Source organism: Balaenoptera ricei, chromosome 12 (genome assembly GCF_028023285.1).
Source record: "Balaenoptera ricei isolate mBalRic1 chromosome 12, mBalRic1.hap2, whole genome shotgun sequence".
Classification (NCBI taxonomy): domain Eukaryota; kingdom Metazoa; phylum Chordata; class Mammalia; order Artiodactyla; family Balaenopteridae; genus Balaenoptera; species Balaenoptera ricei.
The window spans coordinates 8,918,699-8,942,497 of record NC_082650.1 but is presented as its reverse complement, the minus strand read 5'-3'; the positions used below and the strand labels follow the sequence as shown (position 1 = coordinate 8,942,497).

Genomic DNA, 23,799 nt, shown 5'->3' with positions numbered 1-23,799 from the left:
GAGGCTTACAGCCAGGGACTGTGTAAGCCAGGGGCTGTGCACCCAGCAGTGTCATTGTTCACCGTCAGTGGTGGCTGCTAAGCCCTTTCTGTCAACCCCAAATGCAGCGGGAAGCAGGGTAAAGAAAATGCTGACGTGTGATTCTCCTCCTGAACCCTTTGTCCGCCCCCGACGCTGAGCTTTTCACACTGTCCTGTCTGTGTTTGGCCACTAGGTATGTAAAGACCTATCTGCTGCCTGACAGATCCTCCCAGGGAAAACGCAAGACTGGAGTCCAAAAGAACACGGTGGAGCCGACCTTTCAGGAGACCTTGAAGGTACTTGCTGGACAAATATTCATGTGCTGAGTCTCCCCATCCCGGGATGGGCCCCTGGGGCCAGAGTCCAGCGGATGGTTCTTCTAAACTCTTGAGTCAGTTAAATGTAAGTGCAGACACTTAGACATTTCTGCAGGGCTCTGCCAATCAGTGGCAAGTGGTAGAAAATAAATATCAGCCTTTGTACAGAAAAAGTGCAGAGTCTGCTGGACTTGAGAATGGCCTTTGATTAATGATTTGCGAGAAAATGGTAAAAATGAAACTGCCTGCCTCTCAGTTTCTAAAATTGGTTTGTCCTGTTGAATTTTTATGCCTATCAGAGAGGTATCCTCGAGCAAGGGACCCTGTAAATGAAACTGCTGAGTTATTATGATGAAGAAGTACTTTTATGAAGATAATATCTGGTATACCTAGATTTCTTCTTATTTTATGAAAAAAAAGCCATTTTATGAAAAAAAAAGGTCTAGAGGAATTGTTTGGGTTTTCATTTTCTTTGGTGCTAAGAAATGTGACTTGTGGTTTAGGGCAGAGATCAGGGAGGGAGTGCCTCCTGCTGGGATTCAGGATGGAAAATTGGAGGTGATGTCTGGTGAGTGCAGATGGCAGGTAGGTGTTAGAGGTGGAAGAATAGTCCAGATGCACAGAGATGTACCCACTCAAGGCTGGGTAGCCCGGGAATCCCATGTGTCAAGCCTGAGAAGGGGGAGGACTTTTGTTTGCCTTCCTTGGCAAATAGGAGCATTTGTGAACTCCCAACCAGGGGCCATCTGGGTAGCTGGCACAAGAGTCCCGTTCGAGACATGAAAATAGCCATTGTTTTCCATGCGCCTGCCGTGGCCAAGTACTTTATATGCCCTCTGAGCCAGGTGTTGGAATCCTCATTTAGCTGTAGGGAGACTGAGGCTTAGAGAGTACTTGAAAGTACAGCTGTGACCCATGACGGGACTGGCAATCCTTCACAAAATTTATGTCATAAGGACTCCCCAAGGGATTTTTGTTAAAGCAGATTGTGATTCAGCAAGTGTGGGCAGGGCCTAAGGGGCTGCTCGTCTGGGACACTCTGGTAGCGAATTACTGGACACTAGTCTTCATGCGGTTTTGCTCATGTACCTGCTAACAGAATTTTGAAAAGCTCTGTACCTGCTAACAGAATTTTGAAAAGCTCTGTACCCTCTCAAAGGTGTAAGCTGATATATAAAATTACTCACCACAGGTTTAAGGTATTTCATACTAAACAGAGACAGAGGCAGACAAATATTTCCTATTTTATGAAACGAGACAAAGATGAGGATTGACTGTATTTTAAATACTTCATTATATACTTCGATTTTTAAAGTTTTAACTACCTTATTTAAAAGGCACCCAGAATCTCAAAGAAATCACCTACAATTTTTTATCCATTGGTTTTATCTAGTATATTGTGAATATTTTGGTTATCCTGAAAAACTTTCCAGATGCATTGAAAAGAATCAGTGTCTTCATTCTAAATGTAGAACACAGACCCAGGCTTAGCCTTCATAGAGATATGTATAAGATGGAAAAGGTGGGACGATGAAGAAGCTGAGCAATCATTAACAGTTTGGCAGAAACCAGTATTTCAAATTCCCCCTGAGGTTGCACCCCTGGGGCAGGGCACAGGAGTAAGATTCCAGGTGTGAGAACTATCTTCAGCAGTTTTGAGAAAAGTGCATGTGAAAGTTGAGGATCTAGAAACTGATCCTCCAAGTTTTCTAAGTAGAACACTCCTTGGGGAGGCTTTCTGCACTCCAAGGGGTGCTGGCACTCCCCTTGAAGGCCACTCAGTGGGGGGCCTGGGAGGGATGAAACAAGACACCAGATCTGGGTGTCGTTGGCTGTTGCCTTATCCTTGTTCTCTGGCATCGGTTACACTTGGTACCCCGTGGAAGCTCGCAATCCAGGGTCTGCTGGCACGGCCTTGTGGACCTAACAGGCAATGGAAAATAGGTCTTATTTTCCTTTATGTTATATTATTTTATGTTATGTTATTTTTAAATTTTTAATTTTTTATGTTATGTTATTTTTAAATTTTTTAAAATTAATTTTGTTTATTATTTTTGGCTGTATTGGGTCTTTGTTGCTGTGTGGGGGCTTTCTCTAGTTGCAGCGAGCGGGGCTTACTCTTCATTGCAGTGCATGGGCTTCTCATGGTGGTGGCTTCTCTTGTTGTGGAGCACGGGCTCTAGGTGCGCAGGCTCAGTAGTTGTGGCACACGGGCTCAGTAGTTGTGGCACACGGGCTTAGTTGCTCTGTGGCATGTGGGATCTTCCTGGACCAGGGCTCAAACCCGTGTCCCCTGCATTGGCAGGAGGGTTCTTAACCACTGCACCCCCAGGGAAGCCTCTAGGTCTAATTTTAAAACGCAGACTCAGTCAACCGAAGGAAGGAGTCAGGACCCGAAGAGAAGCAGGCCTGCGTCTGCCAGGGAGGGGAGGAGCTCGTTCTGAGAGGGAGCAGACACAGCACGGTGCCCTGTTGGCCTGGACTGGACTGATGGGGCATGTAGCCATGAAGGAAATAACTAGATGAATTTAGAGTTTAAAGATAGAGTATGGAACAAGGGGCAGAGTTGGAAATGGGCCATGGAATTGAGGGGAACAGACTAAAAATCATCTGGGAGCTGTGCGCCTGGGAGCTGTGGCCTGCTTGCTGTGGCCTGGGGCCGTGGTCCTGGGTGCCGTGGCCTGAGTGCTGTCAGTCTGGGAGCTGTGGCCTGCTTGCTGTGGCCTGGGGCCGTGGTCCTGGGTGCCGTGGCCTGAGTGCTGTCAGTCTGGGAGCTGTGGCCTGCTTGCTGTGGCCTGGGGCCGTGGTCCTGGGTGCTGTGGCCTGAGTGCTGTCAGTCTGGGAGCTGTGGCCCGGGGCCGTGGTCCTGGGTGCTGTGGCCTGAGTGCTATCAGTCTGGGAGCTGTGGCCTGGGTGCTGTGGCCCGGGGCCGTGGTCCTGGGTGCTGTGGCCTGAGTGCTATCAGTCTGGGAGCTGTGGCCTGGGTGCTGTGGCCCAGAGCCGTGGTCCTGGGTGCTGTGGCCCGGGTGCTGTGGTCAGTCTGGGAGCTGCGGGCCTGGGAGCTGCGGGCTCAGGTGCCCAGGTTGACTGTCTGTTCCCCCTCCGCAGTACCAGGTGGAGCCTACCGAGCTGGCCACCCGGCAGCTGCGGGTGTCTGTGTGGCACCTGGGCACGCTCGCCCGGAGAGTGTTTCTCGGAGAAGTGGTCATCCCTCTGGCCACGTGGGACTTCGAGGACCGCACGACCCAGTCTGCCCGCTGGTATCCGCTCCAGGCCAAGGTCATGTCCGCTTTGGGACTGGGCAGCCCCTACCACCATCCCACGCGAGAACCAAACCCACTTTTCAAAGTGGATCCAAGGAGAGAAAACCCACCTGGGGAGCCTGGGACCCAGGACCCAGTGCACACCTGCCAGCCTGTGACTCTACAGTAGGAGCTTCCGGGGAGCAGAGGCTCACGGCCGGGGCCCCGGGGGTGTGGGGCCGGCGGGGGTTGGGCTGAGGGACTCTTACCTGCTCAGGTTTGTTCAAGGTCCCGAATAGTCCCACCCTCAGTGTGGCCCAAACATCAGTGTGGATCCGGCCTGGTGGGTCCACACACTTCCCAGAATTCAGGGTCACTTATTGCCAGCGGAGGAGGTCTTGACCTTCTTGGGCCAAAGCCTACACCTGGGGCCAGCAGGCTGCCCTGCTGGTGGGACCCGCCTCAGACTGCAGGCTCTCGTGTATTGTTATCTTCACTTCCAACCAAGCAGTGTTCCCCAAACAGTAACAGGTGAGAATGACTGGACCCAGTGCCCCCAGGAAGGCAGGGCCAGGGGTTCCGTGTCGGATAGGCTGGGAGAGCAGAGCTGGCTGGTGGCCACGCAGGTGAGAGAGAGGCTGAGGAGAAAGGATAGCGTTTCTTGGGGCGGCTGCTTTGTGCACTTCTGTGCCAAGATCCAAGATGTGAGATCGTGAAGGGGCAGAAAACGTGGGCTCTGCCACCTCCTAAGAAATGGCAGCAGGATGTGCAGTCCCACCAGTGAAAGCCTGGCAGGGAGGCTGAGTCTTTACGAGGGTCCCCGGTGCCATTTTACCCCTGTTTTCCTCTCCCAAGCCAGGGAGGCTCTGATTCACGCTGGCCCTCCTGAGAAGCATCTCTGGTTTCTACAGGGTTAAGCCCGGGGCCTCCTGTCTCTTTTCTCTGTGGGGTCTGCGAGCCCGCACACTCACCCTCCGGTGCCCTGCGCTTCCTCTTCTCAGAACCTGAGCCCGTCTTCAGAACTCCACTTGGGAATATCCGCTTGGAATGCTTTCTGCAGTCTAAGGTCTGCCCAAGACGGTCCTTAAATCCCACCTCCTCCATGAAGGCTTTCCTGATTTTCCCTGCCAGATGTGGTCTCCCCTGCGCTCGAGGGGCCCTTCCCGCCTTCTCCCCCCAGGATCCCTTACTCAGGTCAAGGCAGGCTGCCACCAAGGCTGGTCAAGTTTTGATAAGCAGGCGAGGAACAGAAATCACCAGACTGAAAGGTGTCCCTCCTAATCCCAGCTACTAGGTAGTGACAGCCCACGCTGGATCGGGGCAGGGGTCCACTCACGGGCCTGCGCCCTCGGCCCTGACAGGAGGGGACCGTGGGGATGCTGAGGGTGGAGGCTGCTCCTCCCTGCCGGTGGCACCGGACGAATCTAGACGCTTCCCAGCGTCCCACCCTCACCCCGCTGGGTGAAATGTTGATGGGGTCACCGTCGCCCTCTCCAAGCCCCTCCTTCGCTCACTTTCTGGCAGAAATCACTCGCGACCAGAGAAGCCGCCTGGGTCCTCAGTGTGGGTTCTGGGGTGGGCGGGGCCGACGCAGCAGACGGAGGAGCCCCGGACCCCGCGGTTTCCCGGGCCTGCCGCAGCCCCTGGCACGGACGGGTAGCTCGAACCTTTACTAACCTGGGTGGAATCGATGTGGGCTTGTTTTGTTTTACTTTTTCAGCTTCGGGTGTGTCCGGGCTTTCTTAAGGCCATCCCGTGGGGACGTGCCAGGGCCTTGCAGCCCCTCTGCGTCCTCGGCTCAACTGCCTCTGGTGGGCTGCGTCTGCCGGGGTGGCAGAGCTGGGGTTGGTGAGGGTAGGAGTGAAACGTCCCCAAACGGAAGGAAGCCCAGCCCTGCCACAGGTGTGCCCACACCACCTGGGGCTCCCCCAGGCCCGCAGAGGCTTGGCAGGGGGAGGTTGGAAGGGGACACTTATGGACAGAGCTGAGGCAGTGAGAGAAGCCCAGGAGATTCTGGGTCTGGGGAATCCCGCTCTTCCCACAGGCAGAGAAAGACGAAGACAGCGTTCCCACGAAAAACGGAGAGCTTGTAGTCCGGGCCAAACTGGTCCTCCCTGCAGGGCCCAGAAAGCTCCAGGAGGCTCAAGAAGGTGGGTGGCCGCCAGCCCCGCAAACGTTTGTCTGTCACTGTCCCCAGAGCCTGGGCAGTTTCCCAGCGTTTCCTCCCGCCACCCCCGATCCCACGTGGCCCAGTAACTCCCACCCAACCCGCGAAGCCCAGCCTGGGAGGCGGGTTTTCTGGAAGCCTCGGCTCAGAAGGGAAACGAGCGACCAAAGCCAGGCCCGTGGTGCCTGCTTCACGGGCTCCCAGGACACCTGCCCCGAGGCTTTCCTCCCAGGGGGCCGGCTCGCCTGGCCTGCCTGGGGAAACAGTCCCGCTGGGCCCCCCTCGCAGACTGACCGCCTGCGTGACGGCCGGGAGCTCGTCCCCACCTCCAGGTTCAGGCGCCTGCAAGGCTCCGGGTGGCCAGCTCCCTGCTCCTGGGCCACGGGAGCAGCGGCGGCACGGCAGGACCAAGGTCCTCGAGGAGCTTCAGGAGGCGTCACTCACTCGCAACGTGGGGCACGTGGAAGAGACGAGGGTGGAGAGTGAAGACGGGGGAGGAGCACTTCCACGTGATTCGTGGCTTCCTCTCTGACAGAAGAGGGAGTTCTGCTGCCGGGCTCACAGGGCCCCCAGCAGGCCAGCAGCACGGTCCCGGTGGTCCGCGGCAGCCCCTCTATCAGGGGTCTCCTCCCCAGCCCACTGGCCACAGCTGGCTCACGCTCCTGCCTCCGCCTCTCCTTGCTCCCTCGTTACTCTCGGCAGCTTCCGGCTCCCGGGACTTTAAGTCCTTCCCTGCTGCCGCCGTGCTGACCGCGCAGCGGGGCGGCGTGTGCGCTCGCGGTGGGCGTGCTCTGCTCGTGCGCGCTCGGGATCCGAGGGCTGTAACCCACCCTCGGGTTAGGCTGCCGGTTTGGGGTGGTGCCATCGCGTGCCGCAGAAGTAGTGCTGACGGTAAATGCCAGCTTTCCTTCCAGGGACGGGAGATCAGCCGTCACATAACGGTCAGCTCTGTTTGGTAGTGCTGGGAGCCAAGAATTTACCTGTGCGCTCAGATGGTACCTTAAACTCATTTGTTAAGGGGTAAGTATTACATTTAATCAAATATGATTTATTGATGATCTGTTACACATATGGCATAGTCCCTGTAAGGGAACACCAAAAAGTGTCAGCCGTTTTAACCTTATTTTAGCTTTCCTACGAAAATCCGACATAATGCGTGTTAAAGACGAGTTTCCAAGAATTCATGGGACTTGGGAGTGCTGAGGCTGGCTCTGGAATACCACATTTTAAACTAAACCCCAATCTTATCAGTCCTTGTGACATCAGTACATCAGCCCTAGGGACTGAGTGGGGCAAGGGGAAAGCAGTGTGGTTGGTAAATATTTCTTTAGCTTAACATCTCCTCTTGGATTAACAGTGAGACGGATGACTTCGTGCTTCATTCTTATTCACTTCAGGTGTAATGGTGTCTCCAAAAGTAAAGCAAACACCATGAATAAGTATATAGAATTGCTGAATCCCCAGTCAGTGACATAATGGAAAAATGATGGCTTACCTCATCCAGACAGAACTGAGTTCATCTCCTAAGCCTTCCCTCCACTTATCTGTACGGCCTTGAGCAAGTGACTTAGCCCTTCTGCGTTTATTTTCCTGAGAACAGGGTTAAAGGAGACAACGTGGGTGCAGGGTCCTGGTCCCCGGGTAGCAGGTCTAAGGAGCCTCGTTGTCGCCTGGTGGTCGTCATACCAAGGAGGCGGATTAAGACAAGGGCCACGTGGCCTAGAATCCCAAAGTTCCCGTAATAGAGTACGCGGAACAGAATTCAGCTCTAAGAGAAATTTGGAACATCCTAGTGAGAGGTCACGTAGCCAGATCTCAAAATTCCCATTCTTGTTCCTTGCTTGCAATTTTTGTTCTGCAAGTGGGTTTAGCACTTTTCTGAGCACTTAGTCTCACCGAAGAGCAAGTACCAACAGAGAGAGGGGGCCGTGTGGCGGGCAGAGCTTACAGGGTTTGAATCTATTTCCTTGTGCAGCTGTCTCACTCTGCCAGATCAGCAGAGGTTGAGACTGAAGTCCCCCGTCCTGAAGAAGCAAGCCTGTCCCCAGTGGAAGCACTCCTTCGTTTTCAAAGGGGTCACCCCTTCTCAGCTGAGGCAGTCCACCCTAGAATTAACCGTTTGGGACCAGGCCACCTTCGGTGTGAACGACCGCTTGCTGGGAGGCGCCAGGCTTGGTTCCAGTAAGTCTGAGATATTTATTAGGCCCAAGCTGCATCGGTGATCCTTAGTGACTGTCCTACCTACATGGATACTATTAAAAGAAAAAGTGTTTCCATGATGGCAGGTGACTGCCTAACCCATCATAAATGGAAATTACTTAGTCCAGCTTTTACTTTACAACTGAGCGGTAATACAGCAAGGCATCTCAACGATTTAAATGAGATTGAGATCTGCTAAAGAAACAAAAATTCAAGGTCTCAAAATGGGCTGGGTACAGTATTTGCTTTTGTTTCTGGCCGTCAATCATACAAGGATTATTTTCCTAAAGGAGAATATCTTCTTAACCCAAACAAATGGCAATTCAGAAAGTATTTCATTAACAGGGGGAGTAGAGGGTGGTGCTTTTCAGTGTCACTCAGCAGGAGTGCTGCTGGCTTTTCACGGTGGGGGGCAGCAGGGCCCACCAACACCGTCACAACCAAAACACCTGCACACCTTCCCAGGGCCTCCGAGACCACTGAAGAGAAACGAGACTCGCTGTTAAATTACAATTTGTTTTAAAAGGAACACTGTCCAAAGGACACCCTTTCCTCTAAGGAACTCCTCTCCTTACTGGCGGGGCACATTTTAATATGGTCTTAAGTTCTGGTGAAAAGTTACGGTATACTTTGCTGCTGGTCCTTTTTAAAAAAGCTGCGAAAGGACGGTGAGTGTCCCCTGGCCGCCATCACTAATCTGTCCCTTCGCTCGCACACAGGGGAAGAGCCAGCGGGCGGCGCAGACTCGTGCTCACAGTCAAAGCTCCAGTGGCAGAAAGTGCTTTCCAGCCCCAACCTGTGGACAGACATGACCCTCGCCCTGCACTGACCGGAGGCTCCGGGCGCAGCGGGGTTTCAGGTGCCGGGGCCTGATGGTCGGCTGCGGGGCTGGGCGTGCGGGCACGGGGTGGGTGGAGGGTGGGGAAGGGCCCTGGGGAGTGTGAGCTCTCCCCGTCTACAGCCGTCCTGCCGCTGAGACGTTCTTCCACGTTCCTCTGTGTGTATTTAGACGGAACCGTTATCGATGCTACGTTAGTTTAAGTCTCAGGTTGGTTATCTGTGCTTTGAGAGATGTGGAAAATGACCTGATTTCAATAAATGTTCAGCAGTTACCCCGGTCTCCCTGTGCTTATCAAACAGCGAAAATTATGGCCTTGTTATGTGCGTTTCAAAGGGAAAAGAAGAATGTGGTGGCTAGTCAATTCCTACCATTCTGCTGTGGAAAACCGTTTCTGGAGGAGGTCAGCCATCCCCACGGGGTGCCGAGGGGCGCCCGTTTCCGGTGGGTCAGCGCTAAGGTCACCCGCGGGCGGCCCAGCCCCACACCGCGCGGCTGCCAGGCCGCGCGGGCGCCGAGTCCGAGAAGGGCTGCTCCAGCAGCACCTGCCCGGAGACACCTGCCGCCGCAGCCTGCAGGCCTTGGGTTCATCCTCACGGGACATCTGAAAGGAAAAGGACCGAGCAGAGCATGGAAAGGTAGGACGCGAGTGAGCAGAAGCGGCGCCGAGTGCGTGCGGACACCTGCCGCCTCTTCAAGGACGTGGCCGGGAGAGGAAGGGGGTCGGAGCAGGTTCTGCTTGTGCAAGGACTGAGATGCTGACCGGGTCAAGAGGGCCCTCACGGCTGGAGTCTGAATTAGCAGAACAGCCTGCGAGTCCTTTTCCAAACAAGCAGCTCTGACAGGAAAGTCAAATTGCGCATAGTCAATTACACGCACAAGGAACACTAAAAGTAAAAAGCCATTTTCCCAGATGAGATTATAGCAGTTAATCAGCTTCATTACTGCCCTCAGGTCACATCAGATTAAGTGCTATGGTTACATGGTTTTTAATATGTAATTTTTATTATTCTGTAAAAGGTAACAAAATATACAGAATGAAACTTTCCCTTTTTTAAACTAATGTTACAAACCCACATTATCACTTACATATAAATACTATACTCTACAGCTGATCATTATTTAGGTGTATAAGTCCAACAATGCAGCCCTCTAACTGTTAAGCAAAAAAAGAAAGAAAAAAAATTATTATCCAAGAATACAGTCTCCTGCATTGTTTATCCTGAGTGATCGAATGATCACAGGATTTCATCAACTGAACTGAAGGCCTGGAGGAAGGAAATTGTGTGGGCAAGTGTGTGTGTGAGTGCTTCAGACTTTTCAAAAATTTCACCCTTCAAAAACCAAATATACAAAGATGCATCCTTCATAGAAATCAAGAAGAAATCACTTTCAGCTAATTTCAAATAGAAAAAAGTATGGCACAGAATATAAGCCACGATGTGGTTTTAATTATATGGAATCTCGTATCACGCATGCCAGCACGGAGTTAGTTATTCAGACATTACAGGCATCTTAATTGATTCAGTCCTGCTCCAAGCATAAAACAGGAAGTGATTTAATCATAATAATAAAAATAAAAATCAGGCCTGTTTGGCACTATGATACAGTTGGGAAAAATAAACTCCCAGCCCTAGAACATTCCCACTGAAATAACTACTCTCTTTTTAAAGGGCCTGGAGGACGATGAGGGCTGTAGGTTTCGAGAACGATCAATACAAGTTACGCGTTAGAGTCGGCCAGCGGCCCTCGCTCCGCCGAGCCCGGGCGGCGGCGCCCTTCACATGGCCTCGAACTCGTCGATGCGCTGCTTGGTGTTGCCCTGGCGGATCTGACGCAGCGTCTTGTACTTGTCCCGGCCTTGCCTCATGTTCTCGTTGTGGATGATGTCGTTGTGGGTCCGCTTGTTCTCGTCTCTGGCCTGGGACAGCTCGCTGGTCAGAGTCTGCAACGCGAAGCAGCCTGGGTCAGCTCGACGCCCCACACGGAGCCCGCCCCTCCGGGGGGGAAAGGGGGCCCGGCCCGCATCGCGCTCACCCTCAGCTGCCGCTGCACGCGCTCGTTCTTCTCGGCCTCGGTGATGCGCTTCTCCTCGTTGCGGTCGTCCAGGATGCCCTCACTGGACAGCTCGGCGCTGTAGCCCGTGTACTCCGTGCCCTCCTCCTGCGGGTTCTCCTGGACGTGGTAGTTAACGGGCTCGTACACTGGGGGCGGAGGCGGCGGGGGCGTGGTCATCACCAGGTGCAGCTCCTCCTTGGTCTTTACCAGGTCATCCTGGGCTTCTCTGGCCTTTGAAAGCAGATAAATGGACAGCTGAGAACCTTTCACGGGGAACCTCGTGTTTGGACCATTTTCTTAAGAGCCACCTTTTCTCTACAAGAAGGCCCACGGTCCGTGCTAAGAGAAGAAGGATTCCGCTCCCCCCCGCGCCCCCACCCCCTTCTCCTGGGGGCTGGATGCGCGTGGCCTGAAGCAGCACAGAGCCGAGGGGCCAGGAATGTGGCTGACCAGGTGGCCCTGGTCTGTGCAGCCTCTTCCAGGTCTGGGGACCCGGATCCCCTGACCAGGTATCAACTGTGCCCATGGCACCAAGAGAAACTGTCACGGCAGGTCTTGACATTTTTCTAAGTACTATAACTTTTTTATGTCTGTAGTCCCTGTATATGTTCACTGCATATACCTTTGGGAAAAAAAATTGTTAAAGAAGCAAACCCTCCAGCCACTGAAGAGCACGCCAGCATGCTCTTCAGGTGTTTGGTTTGTTCTTTCCCTGCGCGGCCGCTGCTATCAAGACCCTCCCGGCCTGCCAGCCCCCAGCTCAAGCCCTTCTTACCCGCCACCCAGTAGTCCTTCCAACAACTCTTGGGGGTCCGCACACTCACTCCGCCCACCTCGTCACCATCCTGACCCCGAGACATGCTTAGCTTGTACCTGTTTTTGTAACCAGTTCCTCTCATTTAATACTTTATAAGGAGCACTTTCTCCGAAAACCTAAGGACTGAAGTGTTCTGCACACAGCTAGAGTTGGGGGATGGGGCGGGGGTGAAGACCCGTGAGGGGGAGGTGCCGGCCGTCCCCAGATGGGACCACCGCGGAGGGGGAAGCGTGGAAAGAGCTGGGGAGGGGAGGGGAGCCCCACGGCCTGGCCGTAGTCTACACTCTGAACCCGACCCACAGCGCAGTCCCGGTACGCAAGGGGGCTCCCGGATGAAGACAGGCGCCCCGACGCCGGAACGAACGCAGTTCTATTACAGCGAAAACTGACTAAAGCCCTGGGGGTCCTTAAAAGTCGGATACTGCTCGTCTCGATCTGCAAGGAAACCGAGCCTCAGAGGCGAGGCCGCCGGCCCGGCAGAGCCTGGAGACCCCCAGGATCCAGGTCTTCCCACGCGTGCGCCACGCGCGAGGACCGGCGCTGGGAGCGGCAGGAGGGCTCCGCGCAGGCACCGTGGCCGCCGCTGGGGGCACCCGCGTAAGCCCACACCAAGCTAGTTCCCGACGGGGGCGGCCAGAGCACGGTGAGCGAGTGGCGCTCGGTGCCCCAGCTGATCCACCGCGTCCTCGCCAGCGCTCACCCGGAGCTGCCACGCCTCCACCTCGTCCTCCTTGCGCCGCCGCGCCTCCTCCAGGAGGGCGATCTTGGCGGTGTACTCGGCGAGCTCCGTGGCCTGGGAAAGGAGCAGGAGCCGAGGTGATTTCCGGGACGCTTGCGGCAGGCCACTCGCGAACGAAGGGTCACGTATTTTGGTACATGGCGCCGCGTCCCCAATCCAGCGGTGTCCGCCCGCCGCCCGAGGGCCAACCACCGCAGGGCCCCTCCCCACGGGCCACCCTACACCCTCAGGCAGGTCACCTTACAGCCCCGATACCAATTATTATAAGACAGGTGTCCCTCTTTCAGTGCCCGAGGCCGCCTCTCTGTAACTGAGCACCGCGAGGCCGCGCCCCCTACCAGCTGCTCCTGGCTCTTGATCTGGTCGGCCGCCTGCCTCTCCAGCTCGTCCTTGGCGTGCAGCGCGGCCAGGCGCTCCGCCTCCAGGCGCTCGGACTCCGCCTGCGCCCGCTTCCTCTCCTCCTCCAGCGTTAGTGCTCGCTGGATCTGGTCCGAGAGCTCTGGACACAGCGCAGAAGCAGAGCTGCTCAAGGCTCCTGCCAGGGACCCTGCAGTCTTGCCCCGAATTCCCACCCAGAGGGGAGCGGGTGGGACACGAGCGTGAACACACCAACGCTGCAAAGCGGTGGACCGAGTTCCACGGTGCCGGGACCTCTTCTCCCCGGGACACTGAAGGGAACGCTCACGGTGGTGAAACCGCCCTCCCCCGGCCCGGGCCCGGCCGCACCCTCGTGGTGCTGCTCTCCCCAGAAACGCGCCCGGGTTGCAGCTTATAGCGGGGGAGAAGCAGCACAGCTCCGGTGACCGCAGGCCGAGCATTCTATCTCACGGGACCTGAACATCCTCGTCAGGAACGGGGGATAATTCAGCCCTCACCTCACAGGACTGGGGGCAGTTCAAAGGATTACTGTACATAAAGCATTCAGCACAGAACCCACACAGGTGTTAATAAAGTACAGAATTATTTTCTAATCCAAACCACCATTTTATCATGTCTCTTCTGGGATGTGTATCCTTGGGAGAGAGGGTTCGCTCCCGGTGGCGTGTGCACCGACCGTCCGGCCCTCCCATCACAACCCGCCGGAACGGCACGGCGTCTGCCGGGAGGCCCCGCCCACCTTTCTCCGCTTTCCTGGTTTTCTCCTCGTAGTCCTGCAGCCTGAGCATCAGCTCCTCCTTCTCACGCATCATCTGCTCTTTCTCTCTCTCCACGGCTTCTCTCCTTTTCTTCTCGGTTTCCAGCTGCTGCCTGTTCCCGGGAGGGGCCGAGGCGGCACCGGACGCTCAGACTCCCCGCAGCAGCCTGGTCGTCCCAGCAGGCGGCCCTGCCTGGAGCCAGCCCCTCACCAGCCCCTCACCAGCCCCTCACCAGCCCAGGCACACGAGGCGCAGCTGCATCCTGCTTACCGGCTGTCCCCAGCGCCTCGTCCAGGCCCCGGGCCCGTCCGTCCAGCAGAGGACACGGGTGACAGCAGGGACCCCAGGTGCCCTGACGGCTCTCCACCTCGGGCGCGGGCTCTGCCCTGCCCACAGCGAGGCAGCTCCGAGGGCTGAGCCGCGGCCCCGCAGACTGTGATGCACCAGCCCTTCTGCGGGGAGCAGCGCAGACACGGCTGTCCTGTCCCCACGCCCCGACCTGCCCTCCTGCCACCGCCCGCCCCTGCTCACCGCTCCAGCTGCTTCTGGTGCTTCTCCTCGCGGGCCTGGGCCTTCATCTGCTGCACCTCGATGGTGTCGGGCTTCCTGCGGCGCATGTACAGCTCGTGGTTCCCCATGCACAGCTGCAGGATCCGCTTGTTAATTCGCAGGCGGGGGGCATAGAACACGAAGTCCTGCAGAAGAGAACAGGGCAGATTGCGACAAGGGGAACGCTTTCCTTTGGCTTTCTTCTTCCAAACCCGACTTCACCCACGTCTGGATACCTCTTCGAAAAGGACAAACGTAGCAGAGAGTAGGGGCCAGAAAGAGGGTTCAAGGTAAAGCCACTGACCCCGAATGACAAAGAGATGTTCCTGGTGCCACGGGGCGCACGTTCTGCAGGACAAGCAGAGCGAGTGTGCGCACTGAACCCCACGGCTGGACCACAACGCTGCCCCGGGCCCAGTCCCACCGGCCTTCAGGCTAACAGCCCCGTCCATCCCCGATTCCTGCCCGCACAGCACAGCTTCGCCTACTTCACGGAGCTTCCGTCTCCTCCGCCTCAACCTCTCGCCTCCCACGCTGCTACCAGCGCACCGCTAGGGTCACTGGCGGAACTTCGATGCCAGCCCATCAGCTCCAGGACCAGGTGCAAACGCCCTGGCCTGGTGCAAGTGAAGGCCTTCCGGCCCTGACCCACCCCTCGTTCACTGAAACTGCACTCTTTCACACCGTGAGCACGTCCTCACGCAGTCCCTCCTAACTTGGCATGTCATGTCCAATCCCACACACCCGAGGCCACAGCACTTCCACGAGATCTCTCCTCCTCCGTGGCTGTCACTTCTGTGCCCCCTGCACCTGATGGAGAGGTCAGCCACGGCGATGCTGGTGCCTTACCCCGCTGGCTTGTTCTGCTCTCTCTCCGCCACTAGACGATCAGCTCGCCGGAGATCTGGGCCACATTCATTCATCTCTACGTTCCCAGGATCAAACCAATGTGCCCAGGGAACAACTGTCTGCTGGCGACTCACACTTCACGCAGCCCTGTCGCATCTGACCCCGTGATACTGGGCAAGTCGCTCCATCACTCTGAGCCTCAGCATCTTCAGCTATACAGTTAGTGGTCTTGTTGTGAGGATTAAATCAGAGAATGTTCACAAGGACTTAGGAAGGCGTCCGGCACAATGACAGCTGGCTGGTACACAATACGCTCACTCAGACTTCGGGCTGCCTTACAAAACTGCTACTGGAAAGCCTTCTTAAAACCAAGAACAAAATCACAGCATCCAAGAGCTTCGTGGCTTGTGACCGCACGAGTCTGGGACATGGATGACACAGGGTCTTGTTTCCTAGCTCCTGATTACCCGTGTAATTAACAGAGGCGACAGAGGAGCAGTATAGTTTAGAAACTCCTGCTAAAAGCTACTGGAAAAGGCCCATCTGCTTCCTCTTCCTGCTTTCCTTTCTCTTCTGAGGCACAGGGCCCTCAGCATCCAGACGCCGACCACCGCACAGGGAGAGCGGGGCTGAGACCAAGCAGCAGTGCTGCGTGTCCCACGGCGACTTCCGAAACCTACGGGGACACGCCGGGCGAGCGGATCGACAGGCCCAGGAAGGGCCTGCCTAGTGCCTCAGTCCATACACCTGTCCAAAAATGCTCGGGAGAGAGTAATGTCAGGCCTGAGAGCCCACGGACCTCCTCGGGGGGGGCTCTCCTTGGGGTTTCACACACTTGTTATTAAGTCATAGGGTTTCCCAGGGAGGCGTCTGCGGAGCTGGGAGAAACGGGTATTTTTATTACCCACCTGTCTCTTATTACACAAAGAGAAAATAATCTCTTGTTACGGCTGCACAGCCATGCTACCCAAATGGGTCTTGACTGTGGTTCCTAAGTATTTGTAAAGAAACTCTATAATTAGCACGAACTCCTCTTCAGAAAAATGTCACTTAAAAAATATCAAGGGTCAGAACGGCAGGTGACACTCCCCACAGCATCCGGTTGCCCGAAGACAGGGCCTGCGGACACCAGAGACAGTGAGAGCATCCGTGGCTTCGCGGGAGGTGGAGGAATCCCTCGTGCCGCCTTTGGAGGAGGCCAGTTCCTGACTTCAAGTTAAAAACAGAAACTAGAAATTTTTATTTAGAGATTTCTAAATCCACGTCTCCAGCCCAGGCCTCCTGATGAGACCTGGGGCAGGCCGTCTTAACCGGCAGAGAACGATGTCCTAAAACCTGAAACCAGGCGTGAGGAAAGTGAACCCAAGTCCCCAAGGACACGCGGGAAGGAGGAGGGAAGCCCTGGCGAGCTGTCGGGGGAGCACGGGAGCCTCGGGGCCGCCCTCTGCGCAGGCTGAGCAGGGCCCGCCGCTGTCACGTGCAGGTCTCCATCCTTCCGCCTCTCCCGTGGGGCAGGAACAAAAGGCCCATTCTAAAGGGGAGCCAGCTGTCTCGGCCCCATGAGCCACCCAGGCAAGCACTGAACAGCACAAGAGTCAAAATCACGGCCCCGAGTGGAAGCTGCCTGGCTGAGGAGCGGGCCGGGGCTCAGTGGGGCGCTTGCCCAGGGGACCGCCCTCCCCGCAAGCTCAGGAATCCCTCCCCCGGTGTGGTGACGCGACCGACCTTCCGGGTCTCCTTTTCTGTCTTCTACGTAAAGGCGTGGACTTGGACATGTGGTGTTCTACCGCCCCAGGCGCTAAGCCTGCCTGCGGCTGCGCAGAGCAGCCCTGGGAGGTGTGCGGGCCCCAAGGGACCCGTCCCCCCAGCCAGCGCCCCCATAAGGCACCCAAGCAGAGGACGCCTCCTCCTCCATGAGGCCCCCTGACCCACCCACCTGAAGCCATCGGCCACCCCACCTCTCATCTGCGTCCCCGGATCTGTCACTCAGCACAGCTGCGCTGTTAAATTCTCTGCCAGCAAGCACGTTACTTGTTTTGTTTGTCTTCACCCATCTCTTCACTGGCGTGTTCGCCTCATGGGGTTGGGACCTGTCCTGTTCCGCCGCGCGCACCACCCTAGTATCGCGCCTGACGCGCAGCACGTGACCAGCAAACGTTTCTCTCTCCCTTCTTCCCCCTTCAAGTGATGGCTTCACATAAAACCAGATTATAGCAAAAGTATACTCGGCTAATTCAACCAGATATATCGCAACTGCCTTTGCTTGGGAGCTTGTGATTATACAATATTCTTGAGCTTTTCGGAAGCTAAACTTAAACCAAATTTGAAAAAACCATACCACTTAATTCTTAAACAGTCTACCCAGAATTCCTGCTTCTGTCACTTCTTAAAAAATGTTCTGAACAATCAGTAACATCTCATGAACAGATAGTAGCCTACACAGGATCGCAGGATCTTCTCGCTCTAACTGCCCCATCTCACTGCCCACGTAACACTGGTAACACTATGACCCTTGGTTCATGGTGCTGCATATTAATGTGACCTGTTACCATGGAGCTTGAGAGTCTGTATTAAACGCTTGTTTAATTTAAAGTAGCTGTGCAACTACCCATGGAGCAGAAGTCAAGAGTTTGCGAACAGCAGGAATACTGAAAGTGTCTTTCAATGAAGACAATACTTTTACACACAGCGTCCAGACCTCTGGTTTTCCCTTACTCGGGACTAACCCCTCCGTGGGAGGAGCAGTTGGACAGCAATGCCACATGCTGTCCCCTGAGCGTTAACCGTCATCACGCGGTGCCCAAGTCCTGGAGGGCTCCCAGACGTGCCTCTCTGAGCCGAACGCTGTAACTAAGGAACCAAATTACATGAGACACCAAGTTCTTTCCTAACTATAATTTTGGTAAAATTCACAATAGGCTCCAAGAAGGATAAGAGAATTTCTTCAAGTGGCGGTTTTTTAAAGAACAGATTTCTGATTAGAAAACAAACTCCTAGGCCTCCTTGGTGGCGCAGTGGTTAAGAATCCGCCTGCCAATGCAGGGGACACGGGTTCAATCCCTGGTCCAGGAAGATCCCACATGCCGCGGAGCAGCTAAGCCCGTGTGCCACAACTACTGAGCCTGCGCTCTAGAGCCCGCGAGCCACAACTACTGAGCCCGCGCGCCACAACTACTGAGCCCGCGCGCCACAACTACTGAGCCCGCGCACCTAGAGCCCGTGCTCTGCAACAAGAGAAGCCACTGCAGTGAGAAGCCTGCGCACCGCAACGAAGAGTAGCCCTGGCTCGCCGCAACTAGAGGAAGCCTGTGTGCAGCAACGAAGACCCAACTCAGCCAAAAATAAATAAATTAAAAAAAAAAAAATTCCTCCATGTCTTTTCAAAAAAAAGAAAACAAACTCCTCACCCATTCCACCACTCTACAGTATGTATGTATGTCTTAATCTTTTGAGCAAACTCAGCTGAAAGTTTACATAATTTCTACAATGTACCGGTCTTTACAGGTATTAGCTAACAATCGGTATTCTTCAAATTCTAAGATATGACGTCCCTTTTCTAGCTAAGTCCTCCCAGGATGACTGCCCACCAGGCTCTTCTTTGTGAGGGGCCGTTTCCCACATCAGCACCGATGTGAAGGTGCCAGCGTGAAGACCACCTGCGGGGCACAGGGCAGTTAGAGAAAAACAAGGCGCAGTCTGTACCAGGAGGAGGGGGGGCGCGGGGGCCAGCAAGCCTGACGTATCCTAACGTGGCTAAGTTGCAAGGACAGCTCACCAAGTCAAAGCCTGGCCGCGAAACTTAACCATCAGAGCGCACGCTCCAGGGGGTACCCCACCCCAGGCCCGCTGCCTGGAGGCAGGCCAGTTTTCCACACCAATATGAACATTTCACAAGCCCAGAAATGCAACACTCTGTGAAATGCTTATCATTTAGCAAAGGTCGATGACTCAGAACTGCCCTTTTCTTCATAAGGAATGAAGACCATTTGGAAACTTAGATGACAAGAGTCCGCTGGCTTTTGACGGACCGCTGGGCTCCACCATAACCTCCTACTGCAATGCCCAGTGGCACGGCCCAAGGGGACCTTAACCCTCCATGTAACCTACTGGGAATTCTTCCCCCCCCCACCCACAGGTAATTCTGAGTATCACCAGCTCCTTGTCACACAGAGAAATCTGACCTTTATGTTGGAAACGTATTTGGATGCAAAATGAAAAACAGTAACCTGTAACTCTTATGAACTTACAGGAGCCTTCTTGTCGATGGGCTTAATGACAAACTTTTTGTCATTGAAAGAGATGTTCCTGATTTCACTCCATGGGAAGCCAATCTTTGGGGTCAACCTAAGGTTAAAAAAAAAAGGTGGGATAGTTAGATGTGTACTTGGATTGGCTAAGAAAGGTTTGTAAATCTATTCTTAATTTTAGTTTAATTTTAAAAAGTACAAAGCTAGCCCCAAAATCATATTATGTAATGTACATCATAACTGAATAGTTGCTACCTGTGCTAACTTAGCTGACAGGTGGGTGTCAGTGAGGGTCAAGCTCTAGGAAGCCTTGATATGCTCCCACTGACATTCATCTTTCTCAGTTACTACGTCCAGTCACCCCGGCTTGTAATCTTGAGGTCAACTTTGATTCCTAACCAGGCACATCCTTTCATCCTTTGTTTGAAGTATCTCTCATGACCATCTTTTGCAATTCATTCCCACATCACCACCCTAATCCCACCTCTCACATGCCAGCAGCCTGAACAACCAAGTTCCTTGTTGCCAGAACCCTACTTCCAGTCTGCTTGTCTGATTAATGTCCCTTTTGGTCAATCCATTCCCCTCCTCAAAAATGTCAACACTGCCCCCCCAATACCCCGCCCCCAGTTTCTACAGGATAAAATCCATAGTCCTTAACTTCGTATCCAAGAGCCTTCTAACCTAGACCCAGCTGCCTGGTTCAGCCCACCCTTGCAACACAGGGTTCACTGCCGCCCCTCACATGGAAGGGCCTCCCTCCTCCCTGCCCCGCCACTCCCAGACCTGCACCATCAGGCCAGCTCACTCTCCCTTTCAGCAGCCCTTCCCCTCTCAACGTGCAGTCCCTTATGCTACACAAACTATTCTTGTGTTATTTAAATTACTGCATTATTATTTAGCTCTTTGAAAAGCAGGCAGGTAAGCAGTCTGATGGCAAACATCACACCTTATGTTTCCTACACATGCTATACCCAGAGCAGCTACTCACTAATGGAAAAGGAAAGGGCTGGGTATGGGTCAAGTCCAAGGTTTTCTTACTGTATTATTGTCTTGTTTCTCCCTTCAGAAAACTGTTAGCATTTGCTTAATATATTAGGTGCTCTAATGTTGGGTGCATGTATATACACAATTGTTATATCTCCTTGATGAGCTGAGGGCTTGGTATATGGACTCTGCCCCTCTGGTTCTCATCTTAGTGATGCAGGCTCTCCTGGCTGCTCAGACACCTTCCCATGTCATCCTCCAAGTTCCAAGAGGGCCCTCATCAGATCACCCACCCTAACAAAAGCCCCACTACTGTCCTACTTAATCACTACTAATCCACTACTGGCTGAAAACTCCGGATTTCTAATTAGCATTTCTGGGAAAGCTTATGGTATGATTTCATGACCACATTGCTCTACTTACCTCATAATTTCCACCCTATTCTTTCAACACATTTACCATGGATACCATTCCAGAAGTTAATGACAGATCCTCAAGCAACCTTTCAAAGATGCTGCCATGAAAAACAGTCCTTGCCCATGAGCCATAAAAACTTCCAATTTAGAAAAGAGCAACCATTGTAAAGCAATTATACTCCAATAAAGATGTTAAAAAAAAAAAAAAGAAAAGAGCAGGAGTGGGGAGGACTCTACTGCCTACCAACATGTTTAAATAAAAACTGATGGGCAATGTAGGCCCTGTTATGGCAACACAAGCCAGGTCAAGGCAGTGGGCGTGGCCTCTGAAGGCCAGGAGTGGGCACCCAAGCCCGACAGACTTCTGGGACCCAATAGTCAGGGCACTGGCCAGGCTGTGGTTTTAAGTGTCAAGTCTTTTTGATATAGATCCTTTTTTTAGTTTTCTCCTATAGGATCACCAATGCCCGTTGAAATACATCTGGTTAACATGCTTCACAGCACTCAAAAAAGCATGCAGGGAGTTTGTTCAGTTATTTTATCTCCCATTGTATATGGGAGAGATATATATATACACACACACACATATGTATCGTTTAAAGAAGTCATTTTGTATATAGGTCTCTGAGCACTGGCAAGGAACTCAGGATGTCACCTGGTCCTGCCATGGACGTAACCTCTGTCCTTACATGGAAAGGCCGTAAAAGAGAGACACCGGGTAGGCACTTGTTGCTTCAGAACACTTTCCTCCAAAACACAAGGCCGGCGCGCTGGGAAGAGAAGAGCCAGGAGCCAGCAGCGCCGCCCGGTTCTCAGGCACGCAGTCAGCACGGGGGGCCAGACTTCCAACGCAACGCTCTGTTCTCTGTCTCCTCATTTTATACGAGTCTCTCAAAATAGTTTCTAACCCAGAAAACTTGGACCTTCAGGCTAGACAGACATCTTTCTCTCAAGGGTTGGGCATCCTGCCACCACGGCTTCCAGCTTCTGCTTTCTGCTGTACCTGCAAAGTTTGTCTTTTTAAGACTCTGAAACGTCGTATAACAATTTATAGCCTCCATAAGCATGACTGCAGTATCAAAAGATGAGGACTAAACATGAAAATTATGACTCACCCCTAAGTTAAAGAACCTCCTTTTGGGGCTTCCCTGGTGGCGCAGCGGTTGAGAATCTGCCTGCCAATGCAGGGGACATGGGTTCGAGCCCTGGTCTGGGAAGATCCCGCATGCCGCGGAGCAACTGGGCCCGTGAGCCACAATTGCTGAGCCTGCGCGTCTGGAGCTTGTGCTCCGCAACAAGAGAGGCCACGACAGTGAGAGGCCCGCACACCGCGATGAAGAGTGGCCCCCGCTTGCCGCAACTGGAGAAAGCCCTCGCACAGAAACGAAGACCCAACACAGCCAAAAATAAATATAAATAAATAAAAATTTAAAAAAAAAAAAAAAGCTTTAAAAAAAAAAAAAAAAAGAACCTCCTTTTATTCTTGACCACAGTTGGAAGATTCAAGTCTACAAGGATTTCTTTCTCTTTTTTTTTTTTTTGAGTTCACTTAGAGGACACAAACAGAGAAGGACCCACAGAGAAGATTTCTAAAGGATTTATAAGTCACAAATTTTTTTTGAAGTGTAATTCTCGAATGATAGGAGACCAGAGCTCTTTGGAGAAATAGCTGATTCCAGGGCTGGAGCAGGGTCTGGAGCATCTGGAGGTACCAGTATGTAAGAAGTGCCTTGAAAATAATGGGGTCAGGAGGGCCCAGGAGCCAACTCAAAGGGGCTCCGAAAAGCAAATCTCAAACGATTTTAGCTACAAAATAACAGTACAGATTATGGCCCATAGAAGAAAACACATATTAACATAAGTAACTAAACAATAAATGGAGAAGAGAAATTGGTTCCTTATAGTAGAATTCCATTAATATGTGTAAACGGAATGATTTTTTTTAAAAAAATCACCATTTCTCAAATACTACAATAACTGTTTCATGCAAGTCTCATCAATGGATGTAGAATGGATAAAAGTTTAAGAAACAGGATATTCACATAGTTTCAAAGACTCTCCCGAAAATACACTTGTCAATTACGAAGGGGAGGAGAGTAGCTGCAGAGAAGCCTGGCCAGTGCCACCTTGACCCGAGATCAAAGTCAACACCAGAAGCAGGATATTCCGACACCACACGCTGCCTGGAAGGGTGCGACAGCACTTGTGTCGGATTCATGCCCAAAGCGCAAACCTCAAATCTTATCATGGGAAGGTATGAGACAGATCCAAGGTGAGGGATTTTCTAAAGAGTCAATGGTCAGTGCTCTTCACAAGTGTCAAGGCTGTGCCAGACAGACAGACAGCCAGACTTTGGGACTGTCCCACATGGGAGGAGACTGGGGAGTGTGACAACCAAATGTAGGCGGGATTCCAGGCAGATCCTGGGGCAGGAAAGGGACATTGGTGGACAGCTGATACGATGGGAACACGGCTGTTAACGGCATCACGTATCAAGGCGACCGTCCTGACTCCGCTCCCTGGACCGTGTTTATGCTAAGGTGCTGACATCTGGGAAAGCTGCTGAAGGGCACATGGGAATTCTTTGTTCCTACTATTTTGGGAACCTTTTTAAAGTCTGAAATGATTTCAAAATGAAAAAATGAATCGTTAATAAATTCAAAATGTGCGGCAGAGAGTGAGGACGATGGGCGTCTGGATTTCACAGGCGTGTGTCTGTCTAACGTCAGCAAAGGAACACTCAGAATTGTGCATTTTGTTGTAAATAAATTTTACATCAAAAGAAAATCAAAACATGCTGAGCTCTAGCAAACAGTATGCATTTTGGGGGAAGTATAGCGATGCCGGCAATTTACTCTGCATCGTTGGGGGGGGGGGGTGGCCAGCGGGGTGGAGGGCCGTGAAATGAGGACGGGGAGGGCCGTGACAAGGCCCATGGCGACACGCTAACGGGAGGCCCGTGGCTGTGGGCACGTGGGCTTCACTGTGAAATGCTTTTTATTTTGCAGTGTTTTGAAAGTTTTCACTGAGTTTAGAAAGGTCTGGGGTGGGGGGATGGGCTGCAGATCACGGGCGCCTCACGGAGGGGGCAGAACAGAGAAGAGCTGCCGGGCGCCCAGAGGCAGCAGCGATAATGGAGATAACCGACAACGTTGAAGCTCTTCCCACTCTTCCCACACTTCCACGTGGAAGAAAAGGCGCTTAACCGGGGCCTGGG

The 23,799-nt window shown here is 53.3% G+C and overlaps 2 protein-coding genes across 6 annotated transcripts in view; one reads left to right on the top strand and one right to left on the bottom strand.

Moving 5' to 3' along the window:
• Positions 1-9,409, top strand: part of SYTL3 (synaptotagmin like 3) — an 81,342-nt gene extending 71,933 nt beyond the window's left edge. For 4 of the 5 annotated variants that reach the window (XM_059941872.1, XM_059941871.1, XM_059941868.1 and 1 more), the window contains 7 exons: positions 215-317; positions 3,447-3,617; positions 5,625-5,730; positions 6,662-6,767; positions 7,723-7,928; positions 8,666-8,805; positions 9,121-9,409. In XM_059941872.1, the coding sequence (XP_059797855.1) occupies positions 215-317; positions 3,447-3,617; positions 5,625-5,730; positions 6,662-6,767; positions 7,723-7,928; positions 8,666-8,775 (802 nt within the window). In that variant the 3' untranslated portion in view covers positions 8,776-8,805; positions 9,121-9,409. Of the gene's footprint in view, positions 1-214; positions 318-3,446; positions 3,618-5,624; positions 5,731-6,661; positions 6,768-7,722; positions 7,929-8,665; positions 8,806-9,086 lie in introns of all 5 variants that reach the window. The other variant, XM_059941869.1, reaches the window with a different exon arrangement.
• A 358-nt stretch (positions 9,410-9,767) lies between these two features.
• EZR (ezrin) overlaps positions 9,768-23,799 on the bottom strand; it is a 50,352-nt gene continuing 36,320 nt past the window's right edge. Inside the window, 7 exon segments of the mRNA XM_059940901.1 lie at positions 9,768-10,729; positions 10,822-11,073; positions 12,360-12,452; positions 12,737-12,897; positions 13,516-13,646; positions 14,066-14,229; positions 19,180-19,276. Of these exon segments, the coding sequence (XP_059796884.1) occupies positions 10,565-10,729; positions 10,822-11,073; positions 12,360-12,452; positions 12,737-12,897; positions 13,516-13,646; positions 14,066-14,229; positions 19,180-19,276 (1,063 nt within the window). The 3' untranslated portion in view covers positions 9,768-10,564.